Consider the following 20481-nt stretch of genomic DNA (forward strand, 5'->3'; position numbering starts at 1 on the left):
GCAGTCCCTTGAACTAGAATTCTGTGGAGACATGGGCATTGGAGATTTTGATGATATTCTGAATGAATGCTTGCTCAGCTTTTTCAACCTAGGAATGGTAGGAAATGAGTAATAGTTTCTGTTTATATTAGTACCTTGTTTTTTTCCTCTGCAGATTCCTAAATATGGCTATTTTAAGGTATAAAAGGTTTCATTAAGACCTGTTCATTTCATAAACTTGGTTAAGAATGCACTGTTAACTGAGGGTAGTATTGCATGTGAGGAAAATTATGTCATCCTAAATAATGACAAGATGATTTTTTGGCTAAAATATTTACTCAGCAATTTTGTTTCCATCTGTAAAATTGTGATTCTATAGAATTAAACTTGGTAAGAGAAACTGGAAAAAATTACAAATATCAAGGGTCAGATTTTAGAGGTCTTAGCAAAACGTAAGAGGATATACATATTTACCAAGAATAACATAGTTTCATATTTATGAAATGAAGCCTTAATATTAATTTTCATTACCTGTTTTCAACAGGATTCTCAAATTGCAGACATACTGTCAACATCTGAGACTGTAGTTACTATTACAATCATGCCTGCTTTTATCTTTGAACATATTATTAAACGGTAAGTAGTCAGTACTTCAACTTGATGCTTACAGCCCTCTGAGTTAAAGTACAGTGCTTATATTAAGTCCCAAATCTTTGGTTCTTTTACCTAAGGGATGACATGGTATTTATCTAGAAATCTGAAGTTGCTTATTTAGAGGAATTGGTAGGTAAGGACAGTCCCTCACAACTTCCCAAGTACTGAATCAAATTCACCATACACTTCCGAAATGTTGACATTTTCTAGTTGAAAAGAGGTGTATGAGCAGAAGTGGGCAGGCTTTCATTTCAGCTTTCAGTAAAATTGACTGCAGTTGCACTCTGCCTACAAGCTCCTCTGCTTATAAGAAATCTATTCTGATGGTTCATAATGGAGAATTCTTGCCTATGGGATGTTAGGAGTAATGGGTTTTGTTCTAAGAGCATCTGAGGAGGCAGGTAGAGGCGTGTAGGGGTGAGGGGTGTGGTGCTAGGATGGGCCTCAGGAAATGAGGATGGGACAGCTGAGTAGGGGGAGCAAGTGTTTTCACCTTCCCTAGAACTTTTAAATTCCTGGCTTCTATCATAGCTGTTTTTGCCAAGCCAACTTAGATCCTTCTTTCAGAATCTTATCTTGCCTGTGGAAATAAGATTTAAAAGATTAAAAACATAATACCTTAATAAAATTTTTCAGTTTCTGGGTAGAAAAAAAAGGAAACTGGTATAGTCAAGACTACTTGTTCTCGAGTTCTCTTAAACCAGTGATAGGTTCCCCCTTCCCATTTTCCTTGTTTTTAGTCATCAGCTTTAATATACAAGGACTTACTTTTATCTCTAGCCAAGGTACAGATGGCGTTTCACACTGGGTATATTTGCAAATAACTAGATTCCCGAGACTCCTGAACTCATTAAAAAAAAAAAAAAAAAAAAAAAAAAAAGAAAGACCTTCCCTCTCCCCACAGTCCCACTTGATGCTAACAAGTGCTAAGTTTGAATGGGCGTTTTCTTGGATTAGCATAGCCCTTTCTGAAAAAAGAAACCCAAACTGCACAATTTAATAAAGTGACTCTCTCGTAGGATGGCACCAAGCATTATGAAAAGCCTGATGGATCACACCATTCCTGAGGTTTAAAAGTCATGGCACAATGGAAACTTCACCAAACTTCTCCAGTTTACTTCTTGGGCAACTTAACTTTGTATTATGCACATGAAGCTTTCTAGGAGCCAGAGAGCATATGCTGCATGAAGACCTTTCTATCTTACATTATGGCTGGGAATCTTACTGTTTTGATTGGATATCTTGTTCCCACTTCAAGATCATTGTAGCCTTATCCTGGTTTTACAGATGTGAAACTTTGGACAGATTTACTGATTTTCATAGAGTAGTTTCTCTACTAGAAACCCGATGCTTTTACAAGCCATTATGATTAGAATGACTGACACAGGCTTAGCTCTGTGTTAGAACCAGTCACCTTTATCTTACATCAAGTAGTGCTGTTCTTATTACTTTAGTTCTATGGTATAATTGCATTTTTAATGTGTTACCATAATACATGTAGAATGACTGCTTTTGATGGTTTTTTAGTTCTGTGTGTGTGCGCGCGCGCGCGTCTATAAAACACCAATTAAGTACACTGGTTTCATTCCACGTAAGCATTATACAGTGTATGTAGGTTGCGAGAGATTGTGTTGACCATCGTTTAATTGTAACTACCTTTACTTAATATGCTTCAACTGTCGCCTTAACTGTTAAGCATCTAGAATAAAAGCCAAAATATAACTATTGCTGCCTTTCTAAAACCCAAACTGCGGTTCTATGTTAAACTGAAATGTACACTAGCCCAGGACAATTTAATGGTACATACTGAGCTATAGCATAGCTGCTTAGTTGCATTTGAGACTTTCTAGTCAATTGTGTAATGGAAATTTCTTTCTTCTAAAAGTTACCGGTATTACTTTCTGAGAAATGAATCACTATATATTAAATGTAAAAATTCTTATACTAAATAGGATAAACTTTTGACTCCCTTTATTCATTTGTAGATTAAGTGGAATAATACCTAATTTTGTCATTTATTCTTAACATTCTATAATCTAGCTACTTTGGGATGGTCTTAGGATGTTTCCCAGGTCATTTGTTCATTTCCTGACCCCTTCCTGCAAACAAAATGGCAGTGACACTTTATCCTGATTTTTTTTTCTTTTTGGTTTATGCCTATTCCATCTTAATTAAATATGTATGTATAAATTGGACTTTTAGTCTGTTGCATCATTTGGAAACTGTCTGTGCCTTTCACCAAACTTGCGCGTGACTTAGAGCAGGCGGGTGAAGTTCACACCTTGGGCCTGCGGCAGTTGTCTCCCAGAGCAGCAGGCATCGAGAGGCCCTGAGAAAAGCCCTCTGTGCCGAGAGAGTAGGCGTGTCAGGAAGAGTGTTTCCACCTGTGAACCGCAGATGGCCCACCTGCCCTGCACACTTCAGGCTGAGCAACAGGAACTCACGGAGGCCGCAGATGCTCCCTGCAACACCTGAGACCAAGTCATGTTTAATGACACTTAAAACTGACTTTGAAAACTGTTAGCCTGGGTTGTTTTTCCCCCATGTCATACAGCCTACAAGATAAAACCCCCCTACAGTCTTTAAAAACACTGTCATAATATAAAAGGAAGTCAGTAGTGTGGCTTTACAGCTTACCTTGTTGAAATTTGGAAAAGCAAACCGAACGTTTCCCAGTTTACCTACCTTGTTACCTAGATTTGGGTCTGAGGATGGTTCCAAAAGTGTAAGAATGAATGAGATTCACATCACTAAGTATGGTTGTCTAGAAGGATCAATTGTTGAAGTTCTTAAAAGGTACTAGTCTTGGTAATCATTTAAATAAGAAAATGAAAACTGCTTTCATTACAGAAAAATATTTTTAATGTAGAAAAGATGAGCATTTAATAGCTATAATGAAATAAACTGTTCCTATACACAGTAAACTTACAAGAATTGCTAATCTTTCCCCAGGTTCTTAGAATCTGAGGACAGTAGGTTATACAAAGTAACCACTCCAAGAAAACACATACCCCCAAACCCAATGGGCAGCATTTCTGTAGGTTAGGAAGACAAAATAGAGTGACTCAGAAGTAGTAGAGAATAGTGCACGTTTTCTTGGAAAATTCAAAATTGTTCAGTGTTTTCTGAAAGTTTTCCCATCTCAGTTTAGTATCTCTTACCTACTTTGCCACCCAAACCTGCCTTCTGACCATCAGCATACTGGGATGACCATCTGCCTTACAAATGTAATGTTTTCTCCCTAACACTGCCATATCTTTGTCTGCCTTAGAGGACGGCAACTAATGGCTTTCAATGAAGTCGCCATGATTTAGGAAGTTTAAAACCACAAATGTCTTGTGGTAAAACTTCTAATTACTATCATTGCACATTCACCAGTTCATTTAAAAGTCTGGTTTAAAAATACATTAAATAGAGTTCAATTTAACATTCAAGAGAAGAAAAGGCACTTAATACTGCAATTTCCAGAACATAATTTGTCTGTCTTCCCCTCCTGTGATGATACTGCTACACTGTTCATTCATCCATATACATGTTACAGCACCTAAGAGAAAGAGACCTTGTGGTTAGGTGGTAAGTTGACCAGGGGCCCCCCAAAAGGTACTCTCAAGTACTATGTTGTCTTCTCTCATCCTGTAATTGGTGTATAAATGAAAGATTTAACTGCTTGGTACAAGGCACTTGTGAGGAATAAAACCACTTAAATGTAAAGCTAATAACTGGGGATGCAAACAGCTATTCCTACAGCTAGTGGTCAGGACATGGATGAGAGGAGAAGGTAGGGAACTGGTGGAAGTTAGCTAATTCCATTTCTACTGGAAGGAGTCAAATGTTACTTAAAGCCAGTAAGTTGAGGATGACCTAAACAGATCACTTTCTAATGTTAAGAAATAACCACATAACTTAGTGACGGAGGGAAGGGAATGAAGGGGACAGTTACTGGTCACAGTGGAAAACAGATACTTATAACCACAGATACTAGAAGAATTAAAAACCATAAATCTTCCAGATGATCAGGAGGCAACCATGCAAATAAATGTAAGCAAATACAGTGAATCTTCACGATACACTAAGTGGGAAAAAAAAAAAAAACCCAAATGGGCAGACTAGTTAATATACCTACAACCTACCCTCCCAATCATAAGAGGGCACACCTCCAGGACAGAGGAAGGAGTCCTTCAGGGAGGAGAACAGCGGGGGTGGGGTGGGGTTGGTGGTGGGAGGAAGATCATTTTCACTGTAATTCTTTATTTTTGTGTTGTTTTTGGTTTTCTTTAAAACTATGTGCATGTATTTTTAAAACAACGATTCCAGCTTTCACTATGGTTTTTAATTCTCCACGTGGAAGTTAATGTGCAAACTTCCTTTTTGGAGGCAAATGTCTGTTAACATCAATCTCAGTCCCAAAGGACCCAAGGTGCTGGAGGGGAACGTTGACAGCGTGGAGGGAAATGGTGGGTTTTCTGCCTGGGAAGAGTATGTTTCCTGATGGGAAAAGCAGGTTTGAGTTCAGCATTTTAGGAAGAAAGGTGAAGTCAACTGCGTTAACTGCTTACCTGTGTGGCCCTGTATTCTCTCACTGATTTTTCCTCCGAGCAGGTCCCAAACGAGCAGCTCACCAGACTGACTTCCAGATAAAACAGAATTTCCATCCCAGATAAAGCATCTGCAAGCATGATTTAGAAATAATCATCTGATCAGTCCTCATGAAGGAGGGGCTGTGTTACCCTGGCCAAAGGAAGCCCAAACGACAGGATCCTGAACTTGCTGGTGCCTGTCTTTCCCCTAGTAACTCAAAAAATATACCTCTGGGGCTCGTCTGAAGTCATAGAAGAGATGAGCATTCCTGTCTGCACATCTATGACGTTTAGACAGCCATCTTCCCCGGTGCTGAGGACGTGACGACTGTCTGTAACGAGGTGAAACGACTTCAGAAGTCGGTTGTAGGTTATTCTGACATTTTATCTCTGGCATAACGTTCACTTTCATGCTCCTCAGGCTACTTGTACTGAACCGAAGACTCTCCTCTCCTTGCAATGCTTCTAAGACACTTGGGCCGGTGACCCTTTGGTGTGAGCTCATATGCGTCTTACAACTTAATTTCTCTGGTGAGCAGACGAATTAGGAACAGTGTCCACTACAGCTTTTCTGTGGGTGCAAATGGCACGAGGATACCATACTGTGCCACGAGGCAGCCTCACACACAGGCAACACTTCTATTGGCAGACTGTTCTCCTTTTTACATTCTCCTTGTTTATTTTAAAGTAATAATTCCGATTCCCCCCATTATCATCTGTATTAAAAAGGATCACACTACCTGGGCTAAAAGCAGTATCACATACGGTCCCTGAATGGCATGGGATCTGGTGCAATACGGTGGCTGTAGTGAGGTCCCAAATATTCACTGTGCCTTCTTTGGTGCCTGAAACCAACAGTGTACTTGCAGCATTTAAACTAATCGTATCTACCTAAGGAAGGAAACACAAAGTATTCCCTTTAGAATTACGGTCATTAGCGGTTTCCCTAGGCTGACCGCACTGTCGGGCCGATAAAGGTTGAACTCGGCGGCACGGTGTACTGATGTGGCTCATGCAGATGTGTTTCAACATCGCCTACTGAATTATATAAAAATGAAATTCTTCATATGCTAGTGAATAAAATGAAATACTGGTAGGGTAAATGTAATGCTGGATTCTTTTTAAGATTTATTAATGTTTAGAGAGCGTGTGCGAGAGCGAGTGGGGGGAGGGGCAGAGGGAGAGAATTTTCAAGCAGACTCCCCGCTGAGCGTGGAGCTGGGCATGGGGCTCGATCCCACAACCCATGAGATCACGACCTGAGCCAGGAGTCGGAGGCTTAACTGACTGAGCCATCCAGGCGCCCCATTTGCTGTTTTAAAACAGCCTAAAATTGGCAAGGTTCCGAATGATGCCTCTTAGGAGTTCTAAATCGTACCACGGTGCAAAACGGTCTGAAGCACGGCTGAGCCGTGATTACCGGAGGGCGCTGGGAAAAGCCGGGGATCTCTCCAGGTTGTGTTTGCATGCCCCCTGGGAGTCACAGACCGCGTAAGTATTTCTCAACCTCAGCTCGTCTGTCGGCCGGGCGCATCAGGCACCAGTTGGCCCCCTCGGAGAAAAGGCAGTCCTGTCGGCTCTAGTGGGACATGTGGCGGGGGACCCAGTGGGGCCGGCACGGGCGAAAACAAGGTGCCGCTCGTGTGTGCCTGCGCGGGCCACCCAGACTGTCGGAGGGCGGCACGCTGGACAGACGGCCCCTCCTCTCGTCTGTGTCAGAAAACACGAAAGACGATGCCCCGAAGAGTTTGAGGGTGTCCAAATAGTCAGTGTCATGCTCGGAAACTGGTATTTGGGAAATCTGATGGGACGGTAGGTAATTCTCGGGGAAATGGCAAGTTGGAGGGGAAAAAACAACAACAAAGCAGACCTGGAAACCCCAAGAGTCGAGTCAAAGAAAAGAACGGAGAGCACATGCTCTCCTCCGGTAAGCAAAATAACATGAAACAACAAAATAACCACACAGGTAAAACCCCCCGCCGCCACCCTCCCCTGGCCTCAGGCTCAGCTCTGGAGCAGTGCTGTCGCCGTACTCACGCTGACGTCGTGCTCCAGCTCAGCCAGCACGTCAAACCGCTGTCTTCTGGTGCATGTCACTTCCGCGGCAGCACCCGACCACACCTGCGGGGCGATGTATTGCAGGAGGTATTTGCAAACACTTAGAACGGAAGCATTTCTAACACATTCAAGAAAAATGCTCGGGACCAACCGAGCGCCAGTTAACGTACTTGCCACCAAAGAAAGCTGTGGATGCTTCTGGCGCCCGTGCTTTTATTCCCGCCACAGGCGCTCACCGAGTGTCAGCTGCACCTGTGTGTCTGTTTCTATCCTTAGCACCTGCTGTTGCGTTCTGTGGTGTTTGTGCGAACTAAGGCAACGTGAGTGCAAAGTGTTGTAGTGTCTGGTAATGTTTTGAGAAGACCTAAAAAGGCAAGTCACCAAAAAAATTACTAAACTTTGGTGTAGGCAAGAAAATTTTATCTGTAAGAATGGGGGAGATCCTGAAAAACTCTTGAAGGAATTCTAACAGTTTTAGGTTCTTGTTTTCTTTTCACATAAATGCAAATTGGAAACCGAGGATGATGAATACTGGTGTGGTCTTCGCAAGATGGTTGTGTAGGGTCCCAAAGAAGAGGCCAAGGATGGCCCCACATCAATATAATGGTGAATGAAAGTGCACTTATATATCCGAACTTGAAACAAAATTCTCTTTTCATGATTCCCCACTTTAGCTTGGCATTTTCTGCTAGTTCCAACTGTGTGAGATAAAGAGGGGCTGCTGCTGTATACAGCTGGCTCTTGAACGATGCAGGGGGAGGGGAGGAAGGGCCCCGACCCCCAACTCCATGCAGTTGAAAATCTACATATAACTTGGGACTTCCCCAAAGCTTCCGTGCTAATAGCCTACTGTTGACTGGAAGTCTTACAAGTAACATAAACAGCTGACTAACGTATTTTGTGTTACATGTACTATATACCGTAGTCTTAACAATAAAGTAAGCTAGAGAAAAGAAAATGTTAAGAAAATCATAAATTTACAGTACTGTATTTATCGGCAAAACTCCATGTCTAAGTGGACCTGCGCAGTGCAGACTGTGTTGTTCAAGGGTCACCAGTATTTCTCTGTAACTCTGTCTCGTGAATTCCACATCATTCCAACCCCCAGGTGAGCGCACAGTACAAAAATGGGGAAAACTTCCTATTGAGAAGTACGCATGTTGAAAAACCACAGGCGACAGCGCTCAGTATCTTTACAGATCACGACACACTTTGTGAAAAAGAGTGAAATGACTGAGCACATTAACAACAGGTGTAGAACGGTTTATAATACTTGCAGTATCCAAACACGTGAGGTTAGAAATTCGCTACAAACCTTCACCGTGGAGTCCCACGATGCGGAATACAGTCGGTTGTCATGCCAACAGATCTTACTGACGGCGTCGTCGTGTCCCATTAACGTGTCCTGGCGTCTTGCAAATGCTATAGAGTAAAAATAGCTAACAGAAAAGAGAATGAGAACTATTAAAAAGCATCCCAGCCTAATTTTGAGACTCTTAAAAACATATTCAAGGAATATTATGTTGTTTAATTCTGTACTAAGACTTATCAGAATTACAAAGTACTTATTCTCATGTTATTAAACCAAAATACTCAATATCTGAATTTGAAACTAGAAATCTCCAGCTCTGGCTCATTTGTGTTTTTACCCCAGGTTAAAACAGTGAGGAAAACAGAGTCCAATGGGAGAAATTATTAGATTCAAATAATCACAGTCAAAGCCACCCTGATCTAAGATCTGTTCCTTTCTGAAAACAGCGCAGTGTCCCGCCAACAGAAGCCCTGTCCTTTCCTGCCTTCTGCCCACAAAGACAGCTAGGCCGCGTGAGGAATTACACCAGGAGCACGCTCAGATACATACACGTTATTATCCCACGAAGAACTTACGACAGTGGCATCTCCTGGCAGAAGTAAACAAGATGACAAAGCCTGAAATACAAATGGTTTGACATTAATTATTTACAATAATTAGTAAATCCTTCACACAGTAAAACTACCTTGTAAAGCTCCCCCCCCACATTAATGCTCAAATTCCATTTATTTTGGCCTTCCTTGTATTTGGGAAGTTTTTTTTTTTTTCTCAACTGGCTAATTCCAGATGCTTAGTTTCTTCCTAAATGTAAGAAAGAAAGTCAAAGCGTGTCCAGGGCACATGGATCTAGCCTGAGGATTTCTGGATGGTCCTCACGGCCCTGGGCTGGAGGAACTCCTCACACGGGTAAATCGTGAGGGGAGGGTGGGCTGAGCCTCTCTGGATTACGGACTTCCACGAGTAGGGAGAACTTCCAAAATTCTTTAGGGACTTCCAAAACCTTTCAGATGGTTTACATGAACAATAAAATGTGTTTTTTCAGAAGAATTGGTTTTCTAGTATTTGGGGTCCTATCCACTCAGAAATGCACACATTATTTAAAAAACAGACACGTTTAGTTTGACAGTTCCAGAAGAGGAAAGATTTATTAAGGGGAATTCTACTGGGTGGCACTTCTAGTTTTCTAGGCTACAAACAAAATCACCGTATTTTGAGAAAGAGGCACCCTGAAAAATTTTTAAATTGAAATTAGAAGTAACGTCACTGAGGCATTCTGTAGACACCACACAGGAATAAACCCAGTTGCTTGGGGAGAAACGAAATGCCATCATGTGTGTGTATAAAACAAACTGCTACATGAATTTCCACCATACCACTAGTTTAAAATTAAAATGAACTCACCATATTTGAAAACGATATACTTCTTTGTAGCATTTTGGATTCCTTGGAGAACATCTTCAAGGTAGAATCTGATTTAATGATGAGAAGGCAAACACATGAGAAAGATTTCCTAGCCCTTATAGAGGACAAACAACCACGGAGGAGAGCAGGAAGCTGGAGCGGGCGGTAGGTGGGGCCAGAGGATCTGGGGCCCCATCCGGTCACCTGTCACCCCACAACAAGGAAACCGATGCGTACCCAGTCCAGGCCCAGCACACTGCTCACATCTCAGCATGACTGAATCCGGAGCAGGCCTAGTCACTGCTCAAAGTTAAAGAGGAGGGGCGCCTGGGGGGCTCAGTCGTTAAGCGTCTGCCTTCGGCTCAGGTCATGATCCCAGGGTCCTGGGATCAAGCCCATCGGGCTCTCTGCTCCGCGGGGAGTCTGCTTCTCCCCCTGCCTCTGTCCCCCTCCCGCCCCCCCCGCTTATGCTCTCTGAAATAAAGAAAATCTTAAAAAAAAAAAAAAAGTTAAAGAGGAGTAAAATAGCAATTTTAAATAAAAGACAACAAAAATCATGGCAATATTTTTTTTTTTTTTAACAAATAGCCCAATTATGGTGTGATACCCCTATCCTGAATTAGCGTTTATGAAGCAACCACTGACTTCCTAAAGAATAATAAAGTAGGGATTAAAATTTCCTTCCCTAACAGAAGCTTAAAAAGTGTAGCAAAAAAATCTCTTGGGAACCAAGAGTTGCGAAAATAACAATGGGCTCTGAACATCCCATATTTGAAACAAGTAACACATTTCCTAATTTGTAAACACACAACATGATAAAGAAAAGGTCAGAATGAGCTTGAAATAATTTCTTCTGTAGAGTAAAATTTAACATTTCGACCTCGTTTTTGCAACACCAACACAGGCAAGTCCTGAGACTTTATCACGCTGAAACACTCTCCAGCATCAGCTTGGAAACAAAGTCCGAAGAGTGAACACAACGTGACCGGAACTTTACCCTGTGGGGCATTCCCAACTCGGAGCCTCTTCGCCACCGTGCTGCTGACTCCAAGGAAGTCAGCATTTCTGATTCTGATCAGGCATTTCTGAGTCGTCACCACAAAGTTTACTGCAGCTTATTAATTTGGGGCATCTTACAGAAGGCCGTAAGCCAGCCCAGGGTATAGGGACGCTGTTCTCAAAACCGAAGATTCCGTGCCCGTGCTAGAGGTGAGCCTGACCAAAGCTCGCCCGAGCCAGGCTCGCAGCTGATGAGCCCCCCACGTGCCCACGCAGTCCAACGTAGACCGCGGACGTGAGGAAGGCAGGCCACCCTGGGGTGACGATCAGCACAGGCATAAGTCACTACTACAAGTTACTGACAGAGAAAACAAACAGAAAAAAACCAAAGGCTTTTGACTTAAAAAAAAAAAAAAAAAGAACCCTCTTTCCTCTTCACTTGGTAAATTTACAAAGAAGGGATGCCATGCTTAATGAGCGTCAGGGGTTTAAAGCCTCGAGGCTCCCCAAACTCATGGTTTACAAGGTCATCCAAGTACAAGAGACTGAGGGACTTAAACCCTGGCAGAAAAATCCAGCTAAGAACACAGGCTCTGCTTAACGAGAAAGCTTTAGAGAGAAACTGCTTTCACGACGAAGCATTCGGTCTGGGGTTCCGATGCGGGCACGTTCGGCGGGCAGGATCCTGCGAGAACACAGACTGCTTCCCTCTGTCAGCATCGTCTTGCTGACCCCAACGGGGCCCAGCGTGCGTCCTGCACGTCAACTTCCTCTGGCCTACCGTAGAACCATTATCTATGCTTTGTGGAAAAGTCTGTTTTATGCATCCTGAGGTCGTCCTTGGAAGAGCAAGGAAGGACATGCTACAGATAACAAACCACCATCACAGAACCCGAGAGCAGTACCTCTGAGTCCTCTGGAAGGGCTTAGTTGGAGAGCACCATTTCCAGACTCAGTCATTGAAACACATGATCTCCTATGACAAAGGCTAAAGGACAAGTCCCCTCAAAAACAGCCGGCTACTCACTCTGTCAGAGCCAGTTGTCTTAAAGCATAAGCGGGATGACTAAGGTACAATCTGATAATGTAGAAGAACATTAACAACGCATGCACTGGATTTCCAGCGAAATTCGACAACACACACCCTGAAATATATACCGCATGACACAAGTGAAACACTGAACAGCAAACGTGCACTGGCCCGTGGCCCAGCGCCCCACGTCCTGGGGCACCCCGGCTGCACCCCAGCTGCACCCCGCAGCCGCCGGGCACGCTCTGGGCTCGGGCGGACCCGCAGGGGCGTGCGCGCCTCCCGCCAAGCAAGGGGCCGGGGAATAAGCTCTTTCTGCCCTGTCCCTGAGTTCCCGGAAGCCTCAGCAGCAACAGAAAGGCATTCTCGTGATTGTTTTTGGCAAACTACAATGACGTTTTCTGTCAAATGCCACAAACTGCTCAGAGTCCGCTTTACGTGGAGGCGGCGCGCTCAAGTGTAATCCTTGACCGAGAGTTAAGAAACGTGGGAACTTTGTGGTTCCAGGTAAACCACTGTTCAGGCAGGAAAACATACCTTGTGAGGTTGTGAAGACGGAAGACCCGTTGCAAGAGACCGCTATTCCAGTAACCGCCCTGTTTAAACACAGAGTTTTATACGTTACCAACAGCCATGTGCTGAGACACCTCTTTCAAGTCCTTGATTTCATTTTACCAAGTTTCTGTGTTTTTTTTCGTCACAGCCTGCCTGCTGGATCTGTCCCGCACATATTACACCTGCCACGACCAAATCATCATTTGGGAGCTTCGAATTTTGTTTTGGTATGACCTGTGGCCAGAAACCATTCCCGTTCTCGGCTTCCCTGGCTGCCATATTCAAAGTCGAACACCTTCCTGACAACTGGAAATCTGCTTCTCCTTCAATTTCACCTTATCTGACTATCCCCAAATTACTGAAACTCTTCTTTACAAGCACTTCCCTTGCTTTGCTGCTGAATCAAATTTACCGGGCATCTGTTCAGTGATGATACCATTGTCTGGGTCTACCATTTCCTTTCACAGGTTCATTCATGTCTACACTGCCTGGGATGATAAGGCCTTTTTCTATGTATCACTTAGAGAAGTTGAGAAAAGAAAAGCCACTGTTATTTTTTTTTTTTTTTAAGATTTTACTTATTTATTTGAGAAAGAGAGAATGAGAGAGAGAGAGCATGAGAGGGGGGAGGGTCAGAGGGAGAAGCAGACTCCCCACCGAGCAGGGAGCCTGATGCGGGACTCAATCCAGGGACCCCAGGATCATGACCTGAGCCAAAGGCAGTCGCTTAACCGACTGAGCCACCCAGGGGCCCGAAAAGCCACTGTTATAATGAGTAAGGTGAACTATGTATTTCTTTGCAAGAGGCTGTGCTCTGATCCGGAGCTATAGATCTGAAGTAGACTGGGACATTCAGACCCACCCATGACCCCTGGTGTCTGTGACGTCAACATGTCAGACAGGATGTCTATGGCCATGGAGCAGGCCAACGGGCTCATCTCTGAGCCTGGGTTTTCTCATCTGTAATAAGGATGGCTCAGGGGAAGTCAGTGCTTCTCAAGCCTTCCTACCAAAAGGTGTGACTATCCTTAATGGCAGAAGTCTGAACACTCATAACCCCTCCGGGTCTGACAGCAAGCCCTTTTTTTGAAAGTACAGGTATTATTTTTAAAACTCCTGTGAACTTAGCCCTTTGACCTCTTTCTCTCTCTCTCTCTCTACACATATTTGTTATAATTTTTTAAAAGGACACATTTTCCCCTATAATACCTGTGAATCCAACACTTGGGGAAGATACACCATGTTTCTCCCATCAAAGAGTTGAGGGGCTGTGAACCCCAGTTTGAGAGGCAACAAAACTACGTGCTGGCTGCAGACCCCATCGTGGGCTCTAGAAAGACCAGGGGTAGAAATGACAGCATGGAAGGCTGACAAAAATCAATTTTGTGCCAAACTTTCCTTTGCCACATTGACCTCACATGGCTGATCACTACAGACATTTTGGGGGGAGAAAAACCAATCAAGACAACACTGAAAGAGAATTTCCACCCCCTTGACTCCACTTAAAACACACGCTCCAGGCCAAGACCCCAAGTTTTACAAGGACGGCACAGAGGCGTTCTTACTCTTTGTGGATTTTATATTGCTCATGTAACTGCAGTTTGGTGATGTTATTCCAAGCCAGGCTTTTGCTTTCTTCGGTCAGGTCTTCAAAAGACTCTTCACCTGGAGAGACTACATTGAATTGTTGCCAAGTGAGTCAACGGAATTATTAACAAGCACCACAGACAACAAGCATCAGGGTCACAATATTTTCTATTAAAATCAAACGACCAAGGAAACACAATGCCCCACTGAAATATAACTACTCTGAAATGTACTTGGGAGCTCCATGTTTGTCAAGGGAAAATGATAAAATGTATAATCTAAATAACATATTGGGAGAAAGATTAAAAAGTATCTTTGAATACTGAAGTCTTTTTATACTCTTATCAGTGTTCCCAAAGTTTTCACTCAGCCCCTGCCTTAGGAGCTTCAGGAAACACAAGACTGAGTAACATTTCGTTGTCAGTAATGGTTGCAAAAGCCTGACCATTCTCTACAAATGCTGAGGTTTCATTTTGGTTTTGAGGGGGAAAAAGCAGACGTGTTCTGAGCTATAAGCGCCCTGGCCAGGACGAGGGAAGCCGTCCCTCCTGTCTTCTGAAGGGCTGGGGGGCAATTGCTCCTTAGTATAATCACAAGACAGTGCTATGAGCCTGGTGACTAAGCGGGGCATGGGTTTAAGAGGCATCACAAGATAATCTTATGGTCTTTATGACTGAACCCCGTGAGGCATTATCTTAGAGAAGAACTCCTGGCTAGCCCTGGATCCCGGGCCCCCGAGAGCTATTCGTCCAGGTGTGAGAGATACTCTGCTCTGGGCACCTACGAAGTCCCTGGGTGCATGGAACAGATAGAAGTATAGATGATAAGGAGTCATGGGACTTTGCTCCCAAAGTTCCACATAGTGTCAGACTCCTCCTGGGAGCCTGGGGGCTTGAGGCTGTCCTATGTGAAATGTGAAACATGCATAACTGGATGAAGGGGAGTATTTCTTCCTCCTTCTCCAAATACTAGGTGTGACAACAGGGTCAAGTTCATTTTAGCACCCAGCATAGGCCGGGAACACAACAGAGACTCTGTAAATGTTTGTCAGATGACGAAGAGAATGAATCAAATAAAGAAAACAAAGCACGGTGAATTCAGGATCTGTATGTGGGGAAGGAGGAGGAGAATGAGGGATGGAGGAAGTTGTTTCTGGGAGAGAACAGGGGAGAGCGGGGCCAAGGGTGACCGTGGGAGCGGCATGGCCAGGACGGGCCAATGGGAAAGTGACCAGCTAAGCATCAAACACTGGCTTGGAAAACCACAGAAAAGGAGAAGCAGAACAACAACAACAACAACAACAACAACAAAATATTGCCAAGTCTCATGTAATAGGAGTAACACTACCGGGAAATAAAAGTTACTTGATTTTCTTTAAAATCAGCAGTTAAAACACAAAGGGAACAACAACAAAAACAGGCTTGTCGAGTTGTTGTTTTTCAGGAGAACTGCAGTCAGATGCCCAAACACAACCACCTCTAGGCCACATGACAATTCATGGCTCACCTACTCTTCAGAATCCTCAGGAACATCTGAATCAGAAAAGAGAAACCAAGGGTGCTCACATTTACTCTCTTTACAAAACTTACCTGGAGAATCTGCCACGGGAGCATTATGACTGCAGGTATGGGAGAAATTCTTAAACTTTGGGGTGATCCGTCGAGGATGTGGTGTCACAAAGAGCTGTTTTGGGGTCTGGCCAAACTCCAAGATTTGGGTCAGCATGGCTACTTTCTCGTCAGGGTCCTCGATGCTTTAGGACAGAACACAAATAATGCAGTGACCCATGAGGTTCGAGTTCCCCAAGAGCACAAATGTCAAACAATGCAGCTCAACAGGAGAGAGGTTTAACTCTCAAATAGTAACAGCGACTACGTGCCAGGGCTGTGCGAGCCTCACCACAGATCTTAGAGAATTTTCTGAGGCTCGGTGACTTACCTAATGGGGAAAGCAAGATATAATTCACTGTAAAATTTCCACACCTTCGTATGATCAAAGAGCTGCATTCATCATTTAGACAAAGAGGTATTTCGTAACTCAAGTAGAAACTCCTTCTAGACGTATAGGTACCTGTTCAAGTCTACGCCTCCTTCGTAGGTCAGGGGATGAAATACTGAAAAAAAAAAAAAAGGAGATGAAAAACCCTCTTGAAAGAGGTACTGTGTGGTTATGATTGATGCTCTGTACAGAATCTTAAAAACTCAACAACTTTATACTTCTATTCAAAGAAAATGATTGTCACTTTGCAAAAAAAGACTAATAGAAACCAACAGCAATAAATATCAACCCGAGGGGCGCCTGGGTGGCTCAGTCGTTAAGCGTCTGCCTTCGGCTTGGGTCATGATCCCAGGGTCCTGGGGTCGAGTCCCGCATCAGGCTCCCTGCCCAGCGGGAAGCCTGCTTCTCCCTCTCCCACTCCCCCCGCTTGTGTTCCCTCTCTCGCTGTGTCTCTCTCTGTCAAATAAATAAAATCTTTAAAAAAAATAAAAATAAAAATAAATAAATATCAACCCTAGTTATCTTTCGCTGAGCAGAAATCCAACTGGCAGGTGAGACAGCCTCTTATCTCCAGGTATCTGCCCCCAGGGGAAGCGCCAATCACCCTGCACTGCCATGCGCAAGGTCCAGCCTGACCTGCCAGCTTCTCTTCACCAGCTGACACCACCGGGCAGCCTGGCGGCAGGTAAGAAGGAGCCCGGGGGTGAGGGGGTGGGGGGGGAGAGGGTGCTGCCCAAGCTTTCTTTCTGCTCCATTAATAAGAAGCCCTGGGGCCCTTCAGAGGAACAGGGGGGTGGGAGGTGCTCTTCTATCATATTCTGATTGAGTTTCAATTGAAATTAGTGAGTGGGATGGAAAGTAATGCTAACATTGGAAGACTTTAGAAAAACACCTCTGGGGATCGGGGCGAAGTTGGGGTTCTTTAGGCCAAAGTCCTTCCTCCTCTGTTACTCAGTATCTGACCCAGGCCATGGAGCCCGGAGCCACTGTGTGCTGACAGAAGATGCTGCTGCCGAACAGGAGCTTGACTGCTCTGGCCGCGTTTTTTCCTCCTTCTTTGTGCTTTTGTTTTCATCAAATGCTGTACGACATTTCCGAGACTCACATACCGTTATGGGCCCCAACGGCATCACTCCCTTTTTGCTTGTAGCCGAATATTAGATCGATCCACTCGTGAAGGTGCTCTGACACATAATTGCTTTCCAACGCGTCTTTGCTCTTCTGGAGAAAGTCCTCGGGACCTATTAGATTAGACTCGATCAAAACATCACTGTCTTCCTTTATTCTCTTGTCTATCCATATGCAGATAAAGCTTCTAGGAGAGGCAAGAGGTACATATTTGTTTGTTTTTTAAAGATTTTATTTATTTATTTCTCAGAGAGAGCGAGCATGGGAGCATAAGCAGGGGGAGGGGCAGGCAGAGGGAGAAGCAGGCTCCCCGCTGAGCAGGGGATGGGGGGGGCCCTCTATCCCAGAACTGTAGGGATCATGACCTGAGCTGAAAGCAGACCCTTAACCCACTGATCCACCCAGGTGTCCTGAGGTACATATTTATTAATGAGGTTTTTTTTTGCCCCCATCATGTAAAATATCAGTTCTGGTGGGGGGAGGGAAGTGGCGAAGATCACTTTCACAACATTTAGGTCTTTCAAATACATATCGATGTTTTTACCTCATAGGCTCACAAGACTAGTTCTGATTTGGAACAGGACTAAGATAGCGCCTCATTTACATAGAGAAGTACGCTGGTATTTTTTAAAAAACCCAGGCAACTAAATCACAACACTGAAGTGGCCCCCCTGGGTGAAGAACTGCTGAAATTGGGTACTTCCAGGGTGGTACTCACTCCGTGCCCAGGGTGGGAGTTCCACATCATCAACCATCTGCCCTCCTTGTCTCTTTCCCAGATCCAACTTCAGACTATTGACTAAAAAGCTGACATCATCACCATAGAATTCTGGAATCAACTGAAATGGGGGGGGGGAAGGGGGTGGAAAGAACAGCAACAAACATTTTTTAAAGCTGTTAGAAACCACAAGCCCAATGAATTATTAGCTTTGTTAACTGCTTACCTCTTTAAAATCAGTTGCGCCATCCAAACAGTTTTTCCAAGTTTCTGCGATACTAGATACAAAAAAAAAAAAAAAAAAATCAACTGATCTTAGGTCTTGGGTCTGGAAATAGCAACTACAGGGCTGTCTATGCACCTAGGTGTTGTCCTACACTTCACCTGTATTAACTCATTTCTCTCATTAACTCATAATTCTCAACATGTGTATGAGGATCCCCCTTTGACAGAAGAGACGCCTTCTCTGAGCTCATGCAGGGAGTGACCTGGGTTGAGGACACGGACCCAGACAGGGCGTCTCCAAGCCCACGCCATGAGCCTCCAACCACACAGTGCCTCATCGAAGGGCCAACACAGGCTGCTGCTTAAACACGGAACACCTAGCACGGCTGTTTTAATAGCTCATTTCAGAAAGGGATTAAACTTGACACAGCTTAGAAAGACTGGAGAGACACAGACCAAAAGATTAACAATGAATGTTATCTCAGCGTGGTGGGAGGCCGGGTGAACTTAATTTTCTCCATATTTTCTGGCTTTTTTTTTTTTTGGGCAAGGAAATATGTAAACACTCACAGGAAATTATATTCAAGTCACAGCAGAGTTATTTAGAATAAGGAGATGTTGGAAACGGTTTAAATGTCCAACAATAGAGGAACAGTTAAAATACTTAAATTATGGCATACATTAGGATGTAATACAATAATTTCAAAGTCACTGTTTTGAAGAACATCTGATATGGGGGAAAACTTCAATACTGAATACGACGAGGCTACAATAGGCAGGACAAAAGCTGTAACTAAAAGATGTTCTTACAATTACACACACACACACACACACACACACACACACACACGACTAGAAAAAGCCTGAAAGGAACAGACAGATGTACCAATCAGCGATTCTTGGCATTTCTTGACATTTGCGTATCCGGTTTTTTGAAGCAAACACATTGTACGTTTACAATTAGAGAGTTTACGAACAGGTAGGTGAAGCATTGGGTCAAACCTGTTGAACATTCTATCTGCGTTATCAAATCTTCCATTCTGCAGACACAGCATGTACTCGGGCGCTAGAGGGGAAATCAGAGTTAAGTGAGGTAACAGAACCCCTGAGAACACACGAGAAACAGCACTGAATCGGGAGCACTGACACGGAATCTTACCGATCCTCACAAGATAAAAGAGCACGTAGCCAGGGGAAGAGTAGTGACTGCCGTACATGAACTTTGGCTCTGGCATTTCCTGGTAGCGGGTCTGCAACAGACCGAGAAAGATCCTGCTAGGCGTCGGCCGGGAAAACAGTGACTGCCGCAAGTAGTCAAACCTCAGATCGTGGCCTGGCTACGTTACATCCCTTAGTTTCTCTCTTAAGTAGGAAAGGGAGAAGAGGAGGGGGAAAACAACTGTGAACACACACAGTATTCCCATGACAAGTATTTAGCTTTTCTTGGCTCAGTGGGAGCAATGCTGGGCTGGTTTGAACAGAACGGACGTTACACGGCCCTTGTGCAGTTCACCAGACAGCACCTTCACGCAACTAAATCCCTAAACTTGTGAGCCAGCCTGCCTCCTACTTCCTGAACTGCAGGCAGAAGATGCAAATGGGGGTGGGTGAGCAGCTAAACTCACGGGGGAAGGCAGAGGGCAGAGAGGGAGTAAGAAAAAGTATGACCTAGATCTTCTAGTCACTCGGCATAGACCTTCCCTAAGTCTTGGAGAAATGAGTTTCCCTTACTATAAAAACAGAGGCCACGGTTCAGGGAGCTGCTTAGAAGCCGGGCATCCCCAAATCCACGTACCAGGAGTCTCTCCAGCCGTTCCTTGTTTAGAGCCCCTACTGGCCTGCTAAGATCCCGGAACGTTCCTGGATTTGACAAATCTGTAGATTTAAAAAATGAATTAATTAAAATAAAGCTAGCAAACTTACACTTAATAACATTACCCCCCGCCATGGATACACATGCACAGATTTATTTCCACAAATAATTTTTAAAAATTGAGACAAACCCATTAGAATTAGAGTATTTCTGATAGTCACTTACATAACTGTAAAGGTTAGGGCTTGAGTTTTAAGTCAGCAAGTCACTCAAGAGTAGCATCTCTAATTTGAAAATGCCCCAACTATTGATTTGTTTTTAAAGATTTTTTTATTCATTTGAGAGAGACAGACAGAGAGAGCACAAACAGGGGGAGAGGCAGAGGGAGAGGGAGAAGCAGACTCCCTGCTGAGCCAGAAGCCCGATGTGGGGCTCGATCCCAGGACC

General features: G+C 44.0%; 2 protein-coding genes across 7 annotated transcripts in view; one reads left to right on the plus strand and one right to left on the minus strand.

Moving 5' to 3' along the window:
• SDCBP (syndecan binding protein) overlaps positions 1-2792 on the plus strand; it is a 35798-nt gene extending 33006 nt beyond the window's left edge. Inside the window, exons 8-9 of one of the 2 annotated variants that reach the window (XM_032421520.1) lie at positions 524-615; positions 1653-2792. In XM_032421520.1, the coding sequence (XP_032277411.1) occupies positions 524-615; positions 1653-1707 (147 nt within the window). In that variant the 3' untranslated portion in view covers positions 1708-2792. The remainder of the gene's footprint in view (positions 1-523; positions 616-1652) is intronic. The other variant, XM_032421519.1, reaches the window with a different exon arrangement.
• Positions 2793-3477: 685 nt separating this feature from the next.
• Positions 3478-20481, minus strand: part of NSMAF (neutral sphingomyelinase activation associated factor) — a 56845-nt gene continuing 39841 nt past the window's right edge. For 3 of the 5 annotated variants that reach the window (XM_032421513.1, XM_032421514.1, XM_032421516.1), the window contains 18 exons: positions 20017-20096; positions 19381-19471; positions 19224-19287; positions 18223-18274; positions 17997-18117; positions 17260-17391; positions 16223-16265; positions 15742-15905; positions 14131-14239; positions 12548-12606; positions 9982-10049; positions 9130-9197; positions 8584-8707; positions 7248-7331; positions 5951-6101; positions 5440-5542; positions 5190-5299; positions 3478-4177 (listed from right to left, as the gene is read on the minus strand). In XM_032421513.1, the coding sequence (XP_032277404.1) occupies positions 4083-4177; positions 5190-5299; positions 5440-5542; positions 5951-6101; positions 7248-7331; positions 8584-8707; positions 9130-9197; positions 9982-10049; positions 12548-12606; positions 14131-14239; positions 15742-15905; positions 16223-16265; positions 17260-17391; positions 17997-18117; positions 18223-18274; positions 19224-19287; positions 19381-19471; positions 20017-20096 (1718 nt within the window). In that variant the 3' untranslated portion in view covers positions 3478-4082. Of the gene's footprint in view, positions 4178-5189; positions 5300-5439; positions 5543-5950; positions 6102-7247; positions 7332-8583; positions 8708-9129; positions 9198-9981; positions 10050-12547; positions 12607-14130; positions 14240-15741; positions 15906-16222; positions 16266-17259; positions 17392-17996; positions 18118-18222; positions 18275-19223; positions 19288-19380; positions 19472-20016; positions 20097-20481 lie in introns of those variants that run through there. The other 2 variants (XM_032421515.1, XM_032421518.1) reach the window with 2 other exon arrangements.

Source organism: Phoca vitulina, unplaced genomic scaffold (assembly GCF_004348235.1).
Source record: "Phoca vitulina isolate PV1807 unplaced genomic scaffold, GSC_HSeal_1.0 scaffold25, whole genome shotgun sequence".
NCBI lineage: Eukaryota > Metazoa > Chordata > Mammalia > Carnivora > Phocidae > Phoca > Phoca vitulina.